Source organism: Leuresthes tenuis, unplaced genomic scaffold (genome assembly GCF_036924035.1).
Source record: "Leuresthes tenuis unplaced genomic scaffold, fLeuTen1.0.hap1 SCAF_12, whole genome shotgun sequence".
NCBI classification, from domain to species: domain Eukaryota; kingdom Metazoa; phylum Chordata; class Actinopteri; order Atheriniformes; family Atherinopsidae; genus Leuresthes; species Leuresthes tenuis.
The window spans coordinates 31,753,567-31,776,548 of NW_027325366.1; the positions used below are offsets into that span (position 1 = coordinate 31,753,567).

The 22,982-nt window shown below is 42.4% G+C and overlaps 1 protein-coding gene across 1 annotated transcript in view; it reads left to right on the forward strand.

The window, feature by feature from the left end:
- kcnh3 (potassium voltage-gated channel, subfamily H (eag-related), member 3) overlaps positions 1 to 22,982 on the forward strand; it is a 164,872-nt gene that overhangs the window by 90,446 nt on the left and 51,444 nt on the right. Inside the window, exon 2 of the mRNA XM_072397547.1 lies at positions 16,487 to 16,720. Coding sequence (XP_072253648.1) covers positions 16,487 to 16,720 — 234 coding nt within the window. The remainder of the gene's footprint in view (positions 1 to 16,486; positions 16,721 to 22,982) is intronic.

Sequence of the window (22,982 nt, forward strand, 5' to 3'; positions counted from 1 at the left end):
TCATAACTATATGACCCACATGTGGTGTGTTGTTCTGGTTGCTGTCCCTGAGTTTTGTTTGTTCTCATCAGTATGGTCTTTTCTGTTTCTCCTGCTGGTTTTCTATCATTTCTGGCTCGACAGGATATATTTTGCCTGTTGTTTTGCCTGCAGACATGAAAAAGTTGTGTAATTTCTTTTACACGACATTGGGATTGATATTTCAAGACCATACGCAGGGTGCTCTTCTCTCTCATGCTGACAAGAATAACCAAAGAGATTTATCTATGAGAAGATATGATATTAACAGTGAAATGTGTGCAACTACTGCCTGTCCAACTGAGATATTTGCATAAATTCAGCATATTTTTTGCACTTTAAAACAACTTCCAGCTTTTTACAAGTGCATACTGTTCCTGTCAAGGGGTTTTTCTTATATAGTTTGGGGAATGAAATCAAAACTCACCTCAAAACATGCTGTCAAATCCTTCGAAGTCCTGGACGTTTCTTTATTTGATTCTGTCAGTTCACTTTCTCACAGCACAGCAGGAGCTGAAGGGTATGGGGAGTTTGTTTGACAGCTCGTTTCGCGTAGCACAGTGCGTTATGATATAAGACTGGAAATTAATTCGACTCTATAGGAGATGTGAATCCATTTAACAGTGACTGCATTGATCCGAGCCTCGATCAGGACGGGACATTCCTACTGACAACTGCAGCCGTTTTGGTGAAACTGAAGTGCACATCTGGGTCTGAAAGCTTGGTAGTCAGTCTGTTTGTTTAGCCATGCATTTTCTAAATCCTCCCAGGCCTTCCAGCTGTTGTGTAACCCAATTACAAGTTAGAGGATGAATGATCCGACCACAACTTGGTTTGTGAGGTAATCCAATGACGGAGTGGCTCAGCAATCAATACAAGGAGCACAAGCAACACCCTCACATCTCCTCCATTCACATAAACACACACACACCGTCCGATCATGTAGTCATCTTAAGTTCTTTCCAGGCTAGTGTGTTAGATTATTCATCAAAGCTGGACAGCTGCCGTGCCTTCAGGCATGTTTGTAGGATGAATCCCTCGTTGATCCAGCTCTGCCTGTACTTCAAAACTTCCATACACTGACTATGAATGCATAAATAACCCCTGGAGATAATCAATTAGGCTTGCAAATATTAAGTCTGCAATATATTTTTCTTAGTTGTTACACATTATAACTAGACTCTGAAGATTTACTTGACATCTGTGTCTGTATGCACCGGCCCTGATGATATCTGATGCCAGAAGCTTCTTTCTGAATGACTGTCAAAGTTCCCCAAAGGGGCCAAGAGGGGTGGCACGTGGCTTTCATCTGCATTCAATGAAATCATCAGGATTTTTCCTCAGCTGCCCCCTTTGTAGCCGTTTAAGTCTCATAAAAGTCAACTTTTTCAGTTTTGCTCTCCCTTCCTGTTTAGTTTAGTTTCATCATCCAAACTATTTGGTTGCTGTGGAGAAGCTTTGCTTCAGAAAATGTTAGACATACAGAAGCAAAGAGGCTACATGCTCTGCTAAGAACATCAATGCTGCCCCTCATTTTTAAACAACAGGTGGTTGTGTGCTTTATCAAGACTTATAAGATCATATTACAGAATATTACAGAATACATTAGCAACTATTAGCTGTTCTTACCGGAGCATGCAGCCTCTCTCCCCCTGTTTCCTGCCCACAAGTCTGGCCACATGTGCATGTTAGTGCATGTTATTCTCTGCTGTTTTCCATCACTGAGGTAACCACCTCCTTTACAGGTCCTTAAAGGGCTCCACATTAGGTTTTACTTTTGATTTGAGCTTTTTTTTGTTTATTTTTTAGTGAGATTTTATTGCTCTTGTGTGACTTCAGGGGTCTGTCCTGAGAACGCTTCTTTTCTAACACTTCTATGCTGATGATACAGTGGTGTAGTGCTCTGCCCCCCTTTTGTAAGATAAGATTAACTTTATGTATCCCACAGTGGGGAAAGTTCACTGTTACGGCGGCTCAAAGAGACAGGGTTATAAGGGCAGTTTATTATTCTAATATTTAGTATATAATTGTACAAAAAATGCAATACAAAACTGATGCAAAAGATGAAATTTGAACAGATTACTGCATGTATGTATGCTCACAGTCTGATTGACTCCTTCTTACACTTGGGGTGTAACAGTCTGATGCAGAGGGACAGAGGTGTTGTTCATGACAGTTTGGCCAGAGCCCTCCTCTCCCCAACCACCTCAATAGAGTCCAGGGGACAGCCACAGACTGAGCTGGCTCTTTTTATCAGTCTGAGCACCCCCCTCCCCAGCGAGCTGCTGCATAGGAGACCTCAGATGGTGCTCAGAAGGTCCTCAGCAGTGGCCTGCAGACACCAAATCAGGCTCCTTGTCAGCTACATAAAGCTTGAATCCCTGTTCAGAAACCTTTGCATGATTTAAACTTGTTCCAATTGCAAACAAAACAAAGTCCACGAAGTAGATGCTGCTGAATCTTCTGCCCGTTGTCACCATTCAAGCCTCCATGATACATTCAGTACCACAATACAGATATGCAGGAATCCAGATGATTATCTGCAGGTGCATATTGTTGTGTTCTTTGTGCTGAACTGAGATGCTGCACAAGGCTAATGGAAAGGAGGTTTTAAATTTCAATGGTGCCCATTTTCTGCTAAAATGAAAAAAGGATTGAATAGTTTGGGTTTGCATTCAGCCCAAAGCATTCATGTGCCCGTAAAAAAGCACGGGCACAGATGTTAGTGTTCCTGTGAGGTTGTTTTTTTTTTTAACATGCATTAGAGTGGGCTTGTCCACAGTCTGAAGTTACTGTGGGAGAATATGACAAGAGCAAACACTGAAACATACAAACTGCTTACTTTATCTACAATAAATGCTTATGCATGTATAAACACTCTGTTTCAGCTGGAGAAGCGTGATGTTAGAGTCATTTCATGTCGATAAGAGCAGAGCAAAAATGTTGAGTCGTGCTTTATTTGAGGCTGAGCATAATACGTCTGGCAATGAAATCTAGTCTTGTAGCTTGAGGATTTCTTCTTTCTCCTTTTCAGTCTGAGTTCGCTGCATTTACAAGTTACTACACAGCAGGAGAACAAAGGAACAGAGAGTACAGCTGAGAGAAAATGTTCCCAATCTTTTATTCAGACGGTTATTGCAGCAGCCAGAAGGGACAGTTTTATATGATCTCTTATCCGAGAAGGATTTAATTGTCATGTCTTGAGACACTAAAGTTAAGAGGGTATTAATATCTCAGAGGTTGTGTGTTTATAATAGTTAAAAGATCACCAGCATAGAGGATGTGTCACAGAGCAGTGAGACTAAGAGTAAGAGAGGAGCACAGTAATCATCACCGTTACCTTGGAGCAGAAAGAAAGACGGTATAAAAACATTGGGGCGATTGTTTGGGTGAGTCTGACAATGATGCTGCAAGAACACCGAAAATATAAGAGAGACAGGTGTTAACTGAGACTTTAGACACCAAGTTTTGGTGTTTTTAGCAACTTTTCCACAAAATGTACAACATTTCTTCACCTGCGTCCCTTTGTGTATGTCCAGTTCAGTGAGTAAATCTGTTATTCAGGCTAAAAACACTGATTTACTGACAGGTTCATGGTCTAACTTTAACAATATCCACTGTTTAGTGGTATGATTGCTACCTTCCATGTGGGAGACCTGAGTTCAAATTCCCTGCATGACTCCAGTAGGGGTCCTTAGGCAAGACCCCCTTACCCTACCTGCCTACCTGTAAGTCGCTTTGGATAAAAGCGTCTGCTAAATGCATAAACATACACTGTTTTACATAAGCTCCTCCCATTCTCATAATATTAAAAAAGATCTTAGCTTTGAAAAGATTGATGTACGTTTGTGGATAATGAAAACTGACATTTCTGTGTGGCAGTGGGGGACACTTTTATGTCCTTTTAAGTCCAGAGATACTCATGCTTTGCAGCCACTAACAAGCAGGTTGTTTTTATGCCTCATCCTGCACACACAGACCTCATCTTCTGCTCACACGGTGTAGACACTCGACATTCATGGACTTCCACAGAAACAGACGGAGCTACCTGGTATCAAAGGTGAATCTCTGGCCTGCAGGACTGACAGAAACACACAGCGAGGATGTCAAGTGTTACATATTTGCAGAAAGTTGTACCAAGAGTTCAGCTCACACTGTCTCTGATGTTATTTCTTTATTTTCCTGATATGTGGGAGGTGGGTGGAGGATAGTGCAGACGGCATCCTCAGCTGCAGAGAAGGCACACTGATTGGGGTCCAGACTGGCTGGGATGTGGTCTTTGATGTGCAGGAGAACCAGTTCCTCCAAACGCTGCATAGCTGTCAGAGTGGCAGTTAAAGGATGAGAGGAGAAGAAGATCTGTATGGATAAACTCCTGCCACTGGGTGAACTTTTAATCCCATCACACACAGAAATACAAAAGAAAGAATATAGGTTTTTGTTTTGCTTCAGCACCCAGGCGCCGCTATTTAAGGTTACACACATATAATGTAGTGTAATAACCAAAGATCTTTCCCTAAACCTAATTAAATGGTGCACAAGCCAAACCAAAAGATTAGGTTTCCATTCACTAGCAAAGTAAATCTGCAGCAATCGATTGAAAAGCTGCAGGCAGGAAATGTGAATCAGATACATTTGATTTGAAATGAACAAAGTTGGCTGCATATTATCATCATCAAAATATCAGCTGTGGTGGACATCCATAAGAGGAAAATGGAAGGAGTTCTTCTTCAGGAATTGATTGAATCTCACATGAGTTTATTATTAAATCATCAGTTTAATCTTTTACCAGGTCAGACTCGATTTCTAAAGTTTCTTTTCTTCTAATGAGCATCAACTTTGCTCAATAAAAGACAAAACCACCTGAAGCTGTAAACTCTTCCATTCACCTGTTTTTTATTCACATTTAAGTGGGGATCAGAAACATCCCTGGAAACCCAGGTAGTGAATTAAACTGATATTTTGTTACACAGACCCATCAAAGATGTGCAAAGCAGAGTAGAAAAGGTATAAAAGTTATTGTTTTAATCATCTGTTTATCAACAAAGGCAACTCCAACCAATTAGATCAATGAAGCGTTGCAAGAGGAGCCAATAAGTGAATAGGAGCTGACATTGCTGTCACTGCACCTTAAACCAGCCTGTAGCTCCCAGAAAAGGACACTAATTAGTCCAAACCTTTGTGTTTTGGTCACCAATGGATAACTGAAGGATCAGTGTTTTGCACAAATGTTCCAAGCAATGAATATGAATATTTGTCATAATTTCCTGTATAAACTCGAGCTAACGACGCTGCTCCCCTCTGAAAAGCCCTTTTGTGTGAAGTTCCACCACACTTAAAATCATTTTAGGAGCTAAACTGATTGATTCCACACCACGAAAAAGGCTAATAACAGGACAAAGCACTTACCGTCACATGTTACAGGCTTTCCCTCCCACGGTTTTCCTTCTGTGTTGGACAAAAGGCTGAACAACAGGCGTCACCGGGGACAGGCTTCAGCAGCCTGACATTTATATTTCTCAGGTAGTCTGTCAGATGTTGTCCAGAGAAAGTAGAGAATAGTTCGTCTGACAGGCTGATTAGATTTGAGACAAAGAAACAAACATTAAAGTGCAGTTATGGCTGCAGCCCTGTCATTCATCTGGATTAGGAGGTGCCTGAGGCTGCATTTCAGTGCAGGTGCACACAGAATATTACACAATAACAAAAGATTATGACACAGCGCATAGGATAAGAGGCAGTTCATAAAATCAAAACTGCGGGATACAATATGAATTATATGTAATTCAAATATATTTATAACAGTATAATCCAGCAGTAAGAGCTGGTCTGAGGGTTTTAAGGGATGATGATGAACCTGGTGAACATTACATGCATGTCAGTGACTTCTCTTCGTTTTCTGGGGTTAAGTTTCTGGTTATGTCACTAGTTTTGCCATAGTTTCCTTTTGTCACATCTGTTAGTTTTGTTTTGTGTTTAGTTCCTTTTTTTTTAATTATTAGTTTTCCCTCGGTCACTCTTGGTCACCAGCTTCCCTCACTTCACCTGTGCTTTCCCCCTCAGCTGCACTCCATCAGTATTTAGTATTTTATCCACTTCAGTATTTAGTTTCCGGGTTCCCTCGTGCTCTCTGCCAGATCCTCACCGTCTTTCTTATTTATCAGGTTTGTCAGGTCAAGCTTGTGCTTTGTTAGTTTTCATAGTCTCAGTTTAATGTGTTTGGTATTCCGGCTGTTGTTCTGTTTTTGTCTAATAAATCAAGTTTTACTTTGAAATATCTGCCTCCGGGTCCAACCTTCTCCACACCTGACAACTATAATCCAGCACAGATGCTAAAGTAGCAAACTGTAGAAGTTGATTTGGAAGTTTCTAAAACTGAAACACAGTTTATGCTGTTCTGAAATGACTCCTCGTAGTAACCACTGTTTGTTATCAAGTGCAATTACACGCTGCCTAACTCCCACCTGCATGTCCCAGCGCCTCGGCTCATCAGGGCGCTGAATGTTCACCTGCATCCAGCCGTGCATTTTCAGCTCAGACTTCTATGACGTGTACAGTGACGTGGAATCGGTGAGTCACTCAGCAGAGGTGATCTTCGTGCTCTGACATTTGTTCAGACTCCTGGGGTTGCTAAGGAGACAAAAATAAATTGCACCATATGTTTCCAACTTCTGGAATATTTCTGCTCACACTCGGCATCGGCTGGCCTCAGTGTGGCTCCATGTTGACTCTTTGTCTCTTTGACGTGTTGCTTGTTAGTTCATTTCCTGTTAAGTTGCTTTGAACGGACGTGAATTAAGGATTACTTCAGACATGTTTTAACTCTGCTTTTGTTGTAGTTTGAAAAGTTTACTGCAAGCAAGTAATTCATTATTTAAAAAATGTGCAGGTCTCATTAAAACCGTTGGATATGTTTCCTCAGAAATTGTGGTTATAGAGCGGTTACCAAGGTGGAAGCATGAAGTGGGAACAATGCAACAACTTGTGGAGTTTGGGATCTTTGTCCTGTTGATGAGCCAGTTTCAGCCCAGCTTTAGCTGTGGGACAGATGGCCTCACATCTGACTCTAGAATACTTTGGTATCCAGAGGAGTTCATGGTGGACTCAATGACTGCAAGGTGCCCAGGTCCTGTGGCTGCAGAACCAGCCCAGATCATCAGCCCTCCACCACCGTGCTTGACAGCTGGTATGAGGTGTTTGTGCTGATATGCTGTGTTTGGTTTCCTCCAAACGTGCTGCTGTGCATTAGGACCAAACATCTCCACTTTGCTCTGGTCTGTCCAAAGGACATTGTTCCAGAAGTCTTGAGTTTTGTTCAGATGCAGCTTTGCAAACCTAAGCTGTGCTGCCATGTTCTTTTTAGAGAGAAGAGGCTTTCTCCTGCAGCCCTTCCAAACAAGCCATCCTTGTTCAGTCTTTTTCTAACTGTGCTGTCATGACCTTTAACCTTTAACATGCTAACTGAGGCCTGTAGAGTCTGAGATGTAGCTCTGGGCTTTTTCACCTTGGGGTGACCTTTAACCTTTAACATGCTAACTGAGGCCTGTAGAGTCTGAGATGTAGCTCTGGGCTTCTTCACCTTGGGGTGAACTTGCTGGGACGTCCACTCCTGGGAAGATTGACAGCTGTCCTGAATGTTTTCCACTTGTGAATAATCTTTCTCTCTGTAGAATGATGGACTCCAGATAGTTTGGAAATGGCCTTATAACCCTTCCCAGACTGATGGGCAGCAGCAGCTGCTTCTCTAAGATCATTGCTGATGTCTTTCCTCCTTGGCATCATGTTAACACACACCTGAAAACTGACAGAACTCCTGCTTTTATAGAGCTGCTCACACTGACTGATGATCAATAATCAGAGCATTGATCAGCAGCTCCTGGCTGCTTCTTACCCTCTTAGTTCCTGTGGAAGCAGTGAGGGTTCACTTAGTTTTTAACACACTGCTTCTGTGTTTTTGGCTTAATTTTTGTCCAGTAAATAAAGACAAATAATACGTTACAAGTAGTTGTTCATCTGAGTTTGTATTTTCCTATTTTTTTTTATGATTCACTGACACGTAAAACCATAGAACTGGAGCAGGATGTACTTTCTATTCCACACGACTGTATGAAAGTTAAGTTATACGCCTGCATCAGGCACAGACTTGAACTAAAGTGAAGCTGTGGTTAGATAAGTACATGAAATCAGCCGTTCTTTCTGTAAATCATAGAGGAATTGTAATGCAAAATTACTTCAGGACCTGCTTATCGTACCTATTCCTGGACACAAGTTCACATCCAGTGATTTTCATTCGTAATTCAAGCTGCAGACGACCTCCTCTGACTTCATAGCCGGTGACATAACTGAACAAGATAAACGGCAAGATGGTCTTTGAAATCAGCCTTGAATTTGGGAGAGATTAAGCGAGAGATTGAGAGCAGCAGCTGAAAAACATGGAGGGTCCATCTAAATGCAACTTACTGAGAGAATGAGTGTGATTTAGAGCAGAGATCATTAAAATAGGATCAACAGGAAACTTTAATCCCTGCAACCCACCCTGAGAGGAGTAAAGTCTCTGGAAGACTTTCATGTTAGAATTCCTATTCACTGCCTTTGTATAGTTCTCTCCGGCTTCCTCCCACCGTCCAAGAACATGCATGTTGGCTTAATTGCTGACTCTAAATTGTCCCCAGGAGTGAGTGTGAGCGTGCATGGTGGCGTGTCTCGTTTGTGACCCTGTGATGGACTGGCGACCTGTCCAGGGTGTGCCCTGCCTCTTGCAGCTGTGCTGCAGGGGGCCGTGTGGATGAAGTGGTCCCAGTAGAGTGCCTGTGTAGAAATCCCTCCGTTAGCTCTCCTATAGCTGCAAGTAGCCACATAACAGCAGCTATGAGCTAACAGAGCTATAGCACACGTTCATTCATTCATTCTTCTTAAAGTATTGGTGAAATAAAGACAGATAATGCCTTATTTAGAGGCTGCATCCTCTAAGCCCCGTTCACTCCGTTATATGGATCTCCAGTTATCTAAATATCTTCCGAAGGACGCCGACTTTCACCAAACTGTTCTCAGTGAGGAGATGAACGTATTTCATGCCAGAAATAAGGTTTAAAAATACCGGCGTTCCCCTTTAATGCAAACCATACTGTGCAGTGTGGAGCTATTTTTTCTGCTTGGACTTCATGTTTTATATACATATAAACCGTACATAAGTCATGTTTTTGGTCATGGTAACAGGAAATAAAGCTTCTGCTGAAGTAAGTCAACTGGGTTTTATACGCTGTTAGAACGCACATCCATGTGCTTCACTTGGGTTTGTTGCTGCATCGATTGGCGTGTGATTCCACGGCGCCCTTATGTGTCGAATCAGCAGGCGCAGTGTGAGATGGTCATCATAACACTGTCAGAATGTTGTGACCAGACTTTCTTTGGTCCCAGCATTGTTAGAACCGGTTAATTCTCACTCCAAACACTCTGAAAAACTGTTTGATTGTGTTTTTTAGGGAGCTGTATACAACACAATGGATTAAAAGTGAGATACTCTGTCCCTTTGTGCAAGGTGACAACATTTTCTGAGGTCTTCATGACATCTCTGTGATGTGCTTTGATCAAAAATAACACAGCAGCAGCAGATCCTCTCCTCTTTCTGCCCACTGGACTCCCTTCAACCCCCTCTCTTCCTCAGGCTCTTCCTTATTTAAGGTCTGTAATTCTTGTTAAATCTTGGCACATATTATCATAGTGAAAGAACACATACATTAAATAACCTGAGAGCTCAGAGCAAGCACCAAACTAACAGGGAAACACCAGTCTGGCTGTTTTATTCTCAAATACTTCCACTTCCCATCATCTGCTGTAGCCCACTGGTCCCTCTTTTGAGCACAATCTCATCACAAGTCATGTGTTTAACGGCCCCAGATGTTAAAAAAACACAATGCAGACTAGAACAGCCTGTGGCCAGTTACTAACACCACTAATAACTCGCGTCATAATTAATCCGTCACATATTGGCTCCATAAACTCTGGACTGTTTAGTTTAAGTGTTTAGCAGCTAACATTGAGGACTGTTGGTTATATGGCCAATATTCAGTCAGTGTTTCTGGATCAGCTAAAACTGTGCAGTAATGGTGGTGCATTCAGTGATAAATGGGATATTTAAAACTCCAATAACATGTCAGATTTTACTGATGGGATATAAAACATTAGAACACTGATAGAGCTTTATTAGCTAATTTATTTCCTCATTATTTAACTAATGGTGAGATTTGATGTTAATGGTTTCCCACTTCTGAGGTACAGCGAATGCAGCATCAACTGAAGTTGAATCTAGGCAGAGATAAAGATGGAGGAGGCTGGATAATTTTGCAGAATGACCTGCGTTTAATCGGCAAATCTGAAAGGCTCATTGAATGACACATTTTCAGGTGTAAGGGCCCCAAACAAAAAACTTTGGTTGACCTCAGGCACCCAATTATATGCTCTCATCTGTCCCCTTTAACATTATGATGAACCCTGACCAGGATATTTGATTCCTACATCAAATCAAATCAAACCAAACATCGAGTGACTGAGAACAAGTCCAAAAACTACCTTATCTTGTTGCTTATTCATCACTTAACCACCAAGAATGATGTTTTCTGCCAGATTATATTACAAAACCTGTGAGTCAGCACCAAAGGAGACCCCAGAATTTCACATTAGAGCAGCTGTCTGTGAACTTTCTCTCAGTGTGATGTCGAACCATCTTTGGGGATCCACCGAATGATTTGCCGGTTATCCTAACCAGCAGCTTTTCAGTTTAACGCGCTCTGACTGATCAGAGGCCCGGTATAAATTACTCATTGTTAATATATTTTGGAGTTGCAGGTTCAACTGAATAATATTTTTTATTTATCGGTGGATTGTAGACAGAAAGTCAGAATTGGGTAGATTCAACCATTTCGGCCTTAAAGGGGAACTCTGGTATTTTAAACCTTATTTCTGGTATGAAATACGTTCATCTACTCACCGAGAACAGTTTGGTGAAAGTCGGCGTCCTTCGGAAGATATTTAGATAACTGGAGATCCATATAACGGAGTGAACGGGGCTTAGAGGATGCAGCCTCTAAATAAGGCATTATCTGTCTTTATTTCACCAATACTTTAAGAAGAATGAATGAATAAACGTGTGCTATAGCTCTGTTAGCTCATAGCTGCTGTTATGTGGCTACTTGCAGCTATAGGAGAGCTAACGGAGGGATTTCTACACAGGCACTCTACTGGGACCACTTCATCCACACGCCCCCCTGCAGCACAGTTTATTCACTCCGTGCTCTGTGACAGTCGGCTAACTTCACACAGAGTTTGCTGCTGATAGTTTTGTGCAACATGGCAGGATATTTATCAGATTTTGACGACGTGGACGACAACTTTGAGTAAGATGGACGTTCTTACCGGAGTGAATGAGCTGTGCTGCAGCGGCGGGCGTCAATGACATCATCAAGTGTGTAGAAAGCCTCTATAAGCCCCCCGATAGCTGCCAATAACAACAACACAGCAGCTATGAGCTAACCGAGCTATAGCACACGTTCATTCATTCATTCTTCTTAAAGTATTGGTGAAATAAAGACAGATAATGCCTTATTTAGAGGCTGCATCCTCTAAGCCCCGTTCACTCCGTTATATGGATCTCCAGTTATCTAAATATCTTGAAGGACGCCGACTTTCACCAAACTGTTCTCAGTGAGTAGATGAACGCATTTCATGCCAGAAATAAGGTTTAAAAATACCAGAGTTCCCTTTTGAAGAAAATTGTGCAATTTGTCTGTTTATCTTTCTGAAATTTCTTAGGTCACACTGAAGTGAAAATGATCCTAAAGAAAGAACTATCTAATCCTGTCTGTGTAACATTTAAAACATGTTAGTTTTATTGGTCAAAGTTTATATAAAACTATACGAAACGTTGTCACAGTCAGGTTTATAATGTTGGGTAAGCATCTTATTACCTTCACGGGGAGTTGTATTTGTCCCCAGATATGCTACCAGGCATGGGACACTTGGTTGAATCCCGGTGGCACATCAGGGCCCTGGATGACATCAGCAATGATTCCCACAGGATCAGCAGGGTGAGGAAGCGTGACAGGAAGGTGGTCGTCACCTCCTCTGCTCTCAGTTTGGATCACTGCTGTTCCCTCCCGGGAGAACAAAGGCAGAAAGAGCAGGAAAAGGAGGCAGAGGGGATGTTTTCTGTAATTAGCCGATGAGATCGATTGACTGACGGCTGCAAATCATCACCAAACTCGTGTGCTGAAACTCGTATTTGAGTGCACATGTTTCTTCTGCACCTTTTGTTTAGATGTGGCAACAGAATGTTCCTCTCACATTCATTAGATAAGTCTCAGGTCTCAGTAATTCTTTTTAAGCCCTCTCGCTCTCAAATTAGCTCGGAGCAAAATATGCACCCGTACTCACACCCCAATCAAGCATAAAATATTAAATATCTGGTCTCGAGAGCCCTCGGAGTTGATGGATCAATCAGAAAAACGGAGCACAAAGTAATAAATGAACCATTTTAGAGTGCTCACTCATCCACTTGCCCCTGGTCATTAATTGGATATGCAGGGGTGAAGAATTTGCTCTATTTACACATCTGTCTGCTGCAGATCAACCAATCAACAGCCAGGAAGCGAATGTGAAGCCAGTAAACAGGATCGTTCAGGGCTTCTGCCTGAGTGTCACCTGAGGGCATGTGGCATCAATTAAAGAAACCTCATAAGGCTTTGTGATGACTCTTGTCATCGTTAGTGCACCTGATCAATTCCTGTTATTGATCTGCCTTTCCTACAGCGGTCAGCCCCACCCTCACAGAGAAGAAGCTTTCCTCATTTGCCACATTTGGACTCCAGGTGCCGATACTCAGAGGTTCGGCGCCTGAGGGACTTCAAGGGCTTCTGTAACATTTAGAGCATGTCAAAGTGGAGTTTTCAGCCAAAAGCCAAGATGATCTGATCGTTAGAAATAGAAATAATGCAATAATCAAAGTGTTTGGTCACTTTGGAAAATTGACAGAAAGAATAGTGTCTTCCGTTGAATTGTGGGCAATTAATTGCTGAGGTGATGTGTTGATATCAATAACACAAAATTCAGTTTACTTTACTCTGGATCTACTTCTAGGAAATGTTGTATGTTGGGTTTTTATAGTTTAAATTTTATTTAAGAGGAAAGTTAAACGCTTGGTTTTAATCAAATGAATTGGAAAACTATTTGATTGTTTATATCAGGAAGTAGGAGGCGGCTTCATGGGGGCTTCTGACAGTTTTAAGGGGGGCTCAGCGAATGGTTGTGAAGTTATTGAATTAGTTGTCATAAAGAGACCACAGAGAACAACCTACATATGTTCAATTTGATTTATTTCATAGTTTTGGAGGAATTTTACCCAAAGAGACACAAAACAACCACAAAGACATGCAAGGTTACCACCATGAAACATAAAATAACGACTAAAACGCCCTAAATCACCACAAAGATACATAAGGCAACAAAAAAAAGACGTAAAAACAACAAAAAAAGAATCGCATTGACTTCTAATCACGACCAAGAAATGTAAAACAACTGAAAACAACAACAAAAAGACGAGTTGAAAACATATAATTACTCTTCTGGGGAATCTGTTATGTTTGATATATTCTGAGGTTTAACAGCTATATTTGTCTTATTTGGTGATTTTCTACCCAATCATGAACCCTCTTTGGTGAACGGTTTAGAGGTTAGAAGACGATCAGCCCATAAAACCATTACTTATCATATTTTTTCACAATGTAATGTTGTAAATCTTGTTAAAGTCTAATTTTTCTTTAAAGTACTTTTGGTAAGATATTCCCTTCAGGTCTTTGACGTGTTAAATGTTGAATTCATATTTGAGTTTAGCCTCTGAATAGATTTTCTGTCACTATCGAATTGAGACTTGAATTCATGAGGCTGATCTGACAGACTTGGGGCAGAGGACTGGACAGACTGATGGACAGACATCAGTCCATCGGACTGGTGGACAGACTGGTGGACGGACCGGTGGAAAGACTGGTGGAAAGACTGGTGGACGGACCGGTGGAAAGACTGGTGGACGAACTAATGGACAGACTGGTGGACAGACTGGTGGACGAACTAATGGACAGACTGGTGGACAGACTGATGGACGGACCGGTGGAAAGACTGGTGGACGGACCGGTGGAAAGACTGGTGGACGGACCGGTGGAAAGACTGGTGGACGGACCGGTGGAAAGACTGGTGGACGGACCGGTGGAAAGACTGGTGGACGAACTAATGGACAGACTGGTGGACAGACTGGTGGACGAACTAATGGACAGACTGGTGGACAGACTGATGGACGGACCGGTGGAAAGACTGGTGGACGGACCGGTGGAAAGACTGGTGGACGGACCGGTGGAAAGACTGGTGGACGGACCGGTGGAAAGACTGGTGGACGGACCGGTGGAAAGACTGGTGGACGGACCGGTGGAAAGACTGGTGGACGAACTAATGGACAGACTGGTGGACAGACTGGTGGACGAACTAATGGACAGACTGGTGGACGAACTAATGGACAGACTGGTGGACGAACTAATGGACAGACTGGTGGACGAACTAATGGACAGACTGGTGGACGAACTAATGGACAGACTGGTGGACGAACTAATGGACAGACTGGTGGACGAACTAATGGACAGACTGGTGGACAGACTGATGGACGGACCGGTGGACAGACCGGTGGACGAACTAATGGACGGACCGGTGGAAAGACTGGCGGACGGACTGGCGGACGGGACTGACTGACGGACAGACTGACGGACAGACTGGTGGACGAACTAATGGACAGACTGGTGGACAGACTGATGGACGGACCGGTGGACAGACTGGTGGACAGACTGATGGACGGACCGGTGGACAGACCGGTGGACGAACTAATGGACGGACCGGTGGAAAGACTGGCGGACGGGACTGACTGACGGACAGACTGGTGGACAGACTGGTGGACGGACCGATCCATATTCATGCACAAAGAGCCCTTTTATTTGTAGCTCAGAGGGCGTGAGGCTGCATAATCCCAGTGGCTACAGAAATATTTGCTAACAGAATGGACACAGCTGAACTCCAGCCTTTCTTGTTGTGATGTCCCTCCTTTGAATGCAGTCAGTGGTTGGATGTGTGCTGCAACAGTAGTAGTTCCACTCTGAGTCTGGGAACATGGTGCAAACTGATTCAAACTCTGCAGAACCATGTTACATATTACCTTTTGGGTCATGCACGGGGCTATAATCAGTCCACAGTATGTTGTAGAGGTTGGATAACAGTGATTTTCTGCAAACTCTTTCTTCAAGACAAACATCCGTGTTGTTAGTTTGCTCCTCGTCTTCTTGGTCTGTTGTTGTTCTGAATGCAGATGGATCCAGGTGCATGTAGAGAGACCTGGTGCACCCTCAGACTGGTGAGGATGATGAAATAAACATCACACATGCCTCTGATGTGGGGTAAACTGACTTTAAGACTATGTCCTGGTAGGACCAGCTGTCATTCACTGTCATACGAATGCATAAAGTTACACACAATCGATTCTTAATGGATGAGAGGGGCTCCAAAGGTCAGCTGACCAGTCAAAAACCAGATCATGCTGTTTGACATCACTGCGAACATAACAAACATTTAAGTTGCTGATTGTAGGATTTGGCTGAGTGGTGAAAGGAGGAGGCTGGACTCAAGACGTCACCTGGTGCTTGACTTTTGTCCAGGTTCACCTGTAAAGTGGCAGGTGCAGCTGTGCAAAGGTGCATTGTGCAGGAGAAATAACAAATATGTAAAAACTAAGGCAACTAACTACAAAAATCAGTCACATAGTTTAACGCCTGCAGGCTCTGAGCTGTACGGCTCCAGCACTGATCTTTCAGGCCCAAACTGCACACCTCTCTCTCTGGAAGCCCCTCCTACAAGTTAAACCAACAGCAATTAACAGTCATCCATGTCCCACAAACACATTTATACCATAAAACATTTGCAGGAATATAAATGAACCAGTGGAATTGACGTGCATTTCTAAGTCTACTGAATGAGGATTCTTTTAACATTAGCAGAAACACCCCTCTGTAGTTTCAACCATTGGTACGTCCCAAGCTTCTTGCTCTATAAAAGCTTTGGGACGCCTCTCATTCTGGTTTAAATGCCGGTCGAGGAAACTTAATGCAGGTGAGTCAAGGAAACAGCATCTGCAACAATCCAAACATCCAAAGAAAGGTTTAGAAGGACCCAAGGTTTCTTGTTAAGGATAATGCTCAACACAGTATTTAAAGTGGAGCACAGCATAAACTCCACAATTCAATAAGCCCACCAGATGGAATAACACAATAGAACAGTAAGTTCTATTGCATTAGTTACTAAAAACTTGTATGGGGTCTAATTTATGTGACAAACCGGGTGTGACGGGGCAGAAATGTATTTATCTCTCTTCTTCCTCCACTTTCAGACAGCAACTTTGTTCTGGGTAACGCCCAGGTGCAGTCGCTCTACCCCATCGTCTACTGCTCCGACGGCTTCTGTGAGCTCACCGGTTACGCCCGAGCTGAGCTCATGCAGAAGAGCTGCGCTTGTCACTTCCTGTATGGCCCGGAAACAAGCGACCGGTCAACAGCCCAGATCCAAGGGGCCCTGGACGACAGGAGGGAGTTCAAGACCGAGCTGGTCTTCTACAAGAAGGAAGGTGAGACAGGAGAGATCTGTGTGTGTCCATTTGCTTCAGTTACTTTAAGCTCCCATGAAACGGCGAGCAGGCCGTTTACAGACTTAGACTTCCTGTAAAACACAAGGTAGGGCAGCTGGTCCCATCCTGAAAGTCTCAGTTTGCTCTGATTGGTCGGCTCAGCCGGCCTGATCAGGCACGACCAACCATTCTTTATCCACTACAAAATGAAAGAAAATGTCAAATTTAAAAGTCATGGACAATTTTATCTGTTTCCAAGAGAAAGACAAACTCTAAAATACCATGAAAAAATAAATACTGACAAAATAAAACACTTGGGACCTCATGTCATAAGGAAGCTTATGAAAATGTCAATCTCAGTATTGAAAATTATCTCATAATGGAGTTTATTTTGAATAATAACTTAAATTAAAAGTACCACACAGTGTCTGATCTTATATATATTTTAGTGTCAACACTTTGTACACTAAAGCACAACTCTGCTGTTACATAGCATGAGGAAGCTCTCCAACAGGTTCAGGGATAAGATGCCGAAGACATCAAATGTTTAAATGCATGTGACGTGCCTCAGCCTTATAATTATGAGCTTAATAACTGACAGAAGGACATTTCAGGGGTCAGGAGAGATTTCATCCATCTGAGATAGAATAATTTGTGGCTTTTTTCACAGTTTAACAAAGGTGCCAGAAAAGTTTGTTGGAGAGTAAATCCTACAACTATAACTATAACTACAGCGAAGAAGCCTGTAGTTAAGCTTATTAACCTGCAAATTACACTTGAAGTCCTGGAGTTTTTAAGTCTTGAGAACTTCCTCCTGAACTGTGCACCATAGGCTGTCTGCTCCAGCAATGACCCAAAAAGGGGATGATTAAGGTGTTCTTTTGAGCTTGTATGGTCCTGAAAAATGCTTTGAAAGATGGTCGGGGTTGTTTGTATCAAGTTTGCGTCCAATTAAACATTTTTTAAAGAAAGTGAACATTAAAAACCTGATGCAGAATGATGGGCAGTGCCTGATCAGAGCTGACCAATCAGAGCAGACTGGGCGACATAACAGGAAAATGTGCATAAGAAAATCCCACCGACAGCTCTCTGGCAACATGAAGCCAAACTGAAAACTATCTCCATCACCAGGCCAAAGAGACGGCTGAAAAAGACTAAAACAGACAGCTGGAATATGTGTGATCAAGACTAAATCAGAGTCCTGGCTTCAAACCACTGAGTGGTACAAATGTTACTTAACCTGTACAAACATTTCTCAGCTGCAGCTCCACCAAACGTGTTGCAACATAATTTAAGAAGAACAGACGCTGGATCCATTTTAGTGTTCAATAATCGCCCCCTCAATCAGGATTTACCACGCTTGGAAACCCTCAGATAATGGGGTTGGTTTCTTTCTTATAACAAAATATAGCGAGATGCAGCAGCTCCAGGGAGCTGAAAGCTAGAAGAAGAGATGGAAAATCAAATTCACTGTCAGAAAAGACAGCGAGCAAAAGCAAAACAGGGAAAAGCAGAAAACTTCAGGGGAAAAGAGGCGTGTGAAAGAACAGGAGAAAACCCTCTCATTCTTCCACTCTTTGTTAATAATTAATGAATCAATGCTGTTATTGATGATGAAAGAGAGAGAGAGAGGAGGTTAGGAGGCAAAGGCTCAGTCGAATGAAAATTAAAGGGCTGTTGGTGATGTGGACACATCTGCTCCTCTGAGATATAAGCCTATAACAAAGAGAAAAAGACGGGTTTAAAAGCTTGTTTTTCCACAAACACACATAAATTACAACTTAGTTGCATTTCAGCTCTCCTTGAGCTCATGCTAGCAGCCGTCCAGAGCAGCGAGGAAGAGAATAAACACATTTCTGTCCTTTGTCTTCACTAAGGCCTCCGGAGTTCTCACAGCAAAGCCCAATGCGCAACTTCAAACTGCGTTGATTTTCTTTTTTCAGTAGAAATCAATGAAATATTCATACGAACAAGTTTTACAAGATTCCAGCGGGAAAACATTGTCGTCAAAGGCGAACAAATGCACCAAAAAATGAAAGATATTATCGAGCATGTTGGTTGAAAACTAGATTTGCAGTTAAATGCACATCTGAATGTGTTGTGACGGGCATTGCTCAGGTTAAATATGAAATATATTGATTTAAAAAGGTCAAATTTTATGAAATAACAAGAGTAACGTTGCTTAAAGGTCAAGTTTCCATTTGTACACATTCTTAACATTACATAGTAAATCTTACAGCTCAGAGTTACTTATAGGCTGCACGGTGGTTCGCACCGTCGCCTCCAGGTTCAACTCCAGGCTGGGGCCTTTCATTCAGTGGGTCTACATGATGAGATTAACTGGATTACAGCTACAGTTGGGTTCTGCTCCTTATCTGAGGGTAATTATCCTTGGATATATGGCGGTGAATGAATGGAATCACTGGCACAAAGCATGTCATACCCCGGTACGATAGGTGGCGCTGTCCCCATTTCAGCTATCGCTAATAGAGCCACTTCCTGTTGACGTCTTCACCGCCAACAGCAACAAACTCAGGCATTCAGAAAGATGGCGAACGCAGAGCGAGATGAAGCTGCGTCCCTCTCCATCTGTGATGAGCTGGTTATGGCACAGACGATGCACAACGGAGCATTCTCCATCGCGTTGTTTCTTTCTTTCTGACGACAACAACAGGAATATCGTCTCCTTCCACTTCCGGGTGAAGAATTTCGAGCATGCGCAGAACGATCGATGCACGTAGACAGTGGATGGATCGAGCGTTGTGCGCATGCTCGAAATTCTTCACCCGGAAGTGGAAGGAGACGATATTACTATAATATCTATCTATCTATACTATATTACTATAGTAATACAGTAATGGATCGAATTAATTATTGCACGTTTGGATCGAGTTATATCGGGTCTTAATTTGATCTGATCCGTTTTCTTGTCAGATTAAGCTTGTTACATGAGCTGAATAACTCAGTTTTATTGTAATTCAGCCATTAATCCGATCCGATGGCGCTCATGTAACCGCAGTGAATGTGGAGTCTGCATGTTCTCCCCGTGTGTGCTTGGGTTCTCTCCGGCTTCCTCCCACCATCCAAAAATGTTTGTTTCTGTATTTATCAGACGCTTTGATCCAAAGCGACTTACAAATCAAGATATAACAGCTATACAAAAAGCTAACAATAAACTACATAGAAAAAAACATAGAAAACATGCCTGTTTGGAGCCCCGGGGAAGGAAACCAGGGCAGGGGATGCTCTTCAGCCTTGGCTGGCAAGTCGCTTACGAGAGGCAAAAACCAACGCCGGAGACGGATATTCTGGGCTCCTGGCGCGTAACAGAAGTACAACGCAACTGCGTCATGGAGACGAACGAAACAACAACTACTGGCACATCCTTATGATTCCACTATCTCACATTCCATCCTGCATAAATGTCTATAAACAAGTAGAAAAATCAACAATGAAGAACTGCATTTTGCATCTTGCCTGACAATTTGGTTTCTCCTCGCCTTGCAGGCCAAAAGGAGACGAACCAAACGGCGTCTTTAAAGCTCAGAATCCCATTTATTCCAACACATTTGCAGGGATTTAGGCTGAAGTTCACTTGGTTCATTCATTGCTCAGATGCCTCTGGTTTCAACACACTGAATGAATCCTAAATCTTTGTCATCGTGTGTCCCACCGTGTATCACATGAGTGAAAAGGTTTCAAACTATCTAATTTCAGTCTGAACAGAACAAGCAGATCTTCCCACAAAAATGATCCATACCATCAGTAATTAGCAGCTATGGTTCCTCTGCAGGGTAATATCTGGTATCATCATAAAGCTCTTATTGTCAGTGCATGGAGAGGTAGAACAAAAGACCTGCTGTTTCAGCATGATCCAGTCAAACAGGCACAAATCCAGCTTCAATATGGCCGATATTTCTAATCATGCAGTCCTCCTGCTTGTTTTAATCCATTATTTACATGCATGATCCGTGTTGGGCATTGGTTTCTTGCACACAGCTCCCTGCAGCTGACACACAGCCCAATCTGTCATGAGTCAGAGCTACAGGTGAGAAACAGAAAACCCAAACAGCTTGTTTCAGTCTGATTACATGCATCTATGTACCAGCAAGCAGGCACCGACTTATCCTCTTATTCCAGCCTTTATTTGAATGAGAGGGCTGGTGATACAGTATTTTAATTATTAGCGGTTCATTTATGTGCAAAACGTGACCGCAAACCACATCATTATCTTAGCATAAGTTCCTTTATTACTATGACTAATGAAACTGAGGTTAGCTCTCATCACATGAATAAATCTCACCAGTTTTCCATCCTTATGGCACCAAAAGTGGAATAATCGCTATGTCAAAGAAGTCCAAAGCAATTGCTGCTTTTTATATTAATTGAACAATGTTTAGTAAGGTGATAACCAACTATAAACTGGGTTTGAGTGTCACACAAATAATGATAATGCATTTTATTTATAGGCTTTCACAACACTTGATGATAAACAGGAAACAAACCATATGAAGACAATGTAAAATGCAATAGAAATTAAGTGGAGTTTGCTATTTTGAACAGGTGAGTCTGGAGTTTAGACTTGAAAAGAGAATGAGAGGTAATATTTTTGCTGTCCAGTGGTAAGAAGCTCCAGAGCTGGCGAAGCAGAGCAACTGAACGCCCTGCTCCTGATGGTGGGCGGAAGGGGCGGCGAGGTGAAGAGAGGAGGAGGATCTGAGAGAGTAGGAGGGGGAGGCAGTGTGGACGAGGTCGGACAGATATATGGAGGAGCCAGGTTATGGAAGGCCTTGAAAGTGTAAAGGAGGATTTTGTAGTTGATATGTAGCTTCACTGGGAGCCAGAGAAGCTGTTGCAGAATCCAAATTTCCCATTTTTTCACTGTTTCTGCTTGAGGAAGAGGCACAAATATCAGCTGCAGTCGTCTCCTTTAACCCCAGTTGCTGCTCACAGGTTAAACAAGATGGCCGCCTATCAAAGCTTACAGATGCAGCTCTCCTTTGTTTTCTTTATTTTCAGTCAGTGATTTAAGCCATAAACATGCATTCTGATTCATTTTACTGCATGTGCACAGTTTGGGAAGCCTGAAGATTGGCTGAAACAGGCTTGAAATCCTTTTAGCTAAACGTTAACTTGCTTTTTAAAGTCAGTTGACTCTGAAAACACTGGTTTGATTTTCACTCCAAAGTTCTGCCTGGTCTCATGTTAAACTTGAGAAAACTCGTGTTATCCGTGATGACGGGCGCTGGTGGTGCATTATGAGGTGGGAAACACCACCTGGGCAAGATGTTTAATGCCCAGCAGATGTTGTGTGGAGGTCAAACCAAAAACCAAAACCTAATCAAGTGGTTTAGATCCCAAAAATGAACCTACAGAGCTGAAAACTGATAGTACCGAGTCAAAAAGATGGGCAAGTTTGCCTGTTCCACCTCTGGCCCCTAAACGTAGACCTTTTTCCTGTTAAAACTAAACACTCTTTTAATTCTGAGAGACTTTACTCCTGCTTGGAGTTATTTACACGTCTGCATATATGGAAAGAAAAAGAGACCTGGGACTTGAATCAATAGATTTTTTAGACGTTTTGTGACAGCTCTGGTCACCTTGTTATAGAAGTAACATCCGTACAAAAACAGTAGAAAGAAAAGTAATCCAATGAGGATGAAGATGTTTTTACTACTCAGGAGAAAAACTATTAAATTCAGGGGTAAAGACGGCGGATAAAAAGCAGGTTTTCATTCCAGCTTAAGGAGCTCGACGGTCTTATTATAACTGCAGGCACTCCTGATTGAAATGATTGTAAAGTCTCACGAGGAAGAGCTCGGGGGAACATAATGTCTTTTCGAATGGTCTGGGGAAATGATTTCCACGTGAATATTTGCAATGTCATTACTGACTCATGCAGAAGCCTTATTTAGACCACCTTTGAGATTATATTTGCTGGTATCAGTGCACACTGTGTCATTATCAAGCACACAGATACGACGGTGCTTTAAATAACTGAAAATCATAATGGAAAATCATTTTGAAAAGAGGCTTGTCACGCTGTGAACTATTTAAAGAACAAACGGCTAAGCTGGTGAGTGACTTTTCACTTTAACTTAAATATATATGTCCACTGACTCTGGTGCAGTGATGAAACTGGATGAAAAAACAAGATGTAACAGCATGTCTTACGGCCTTCGTTTGGCTTCTCTTCTTCTTTAAGTTGTTTTTAGCGCTGGATACCTGATGGCTTTAGCTTCCTCTTTTTGTTAAATATAAT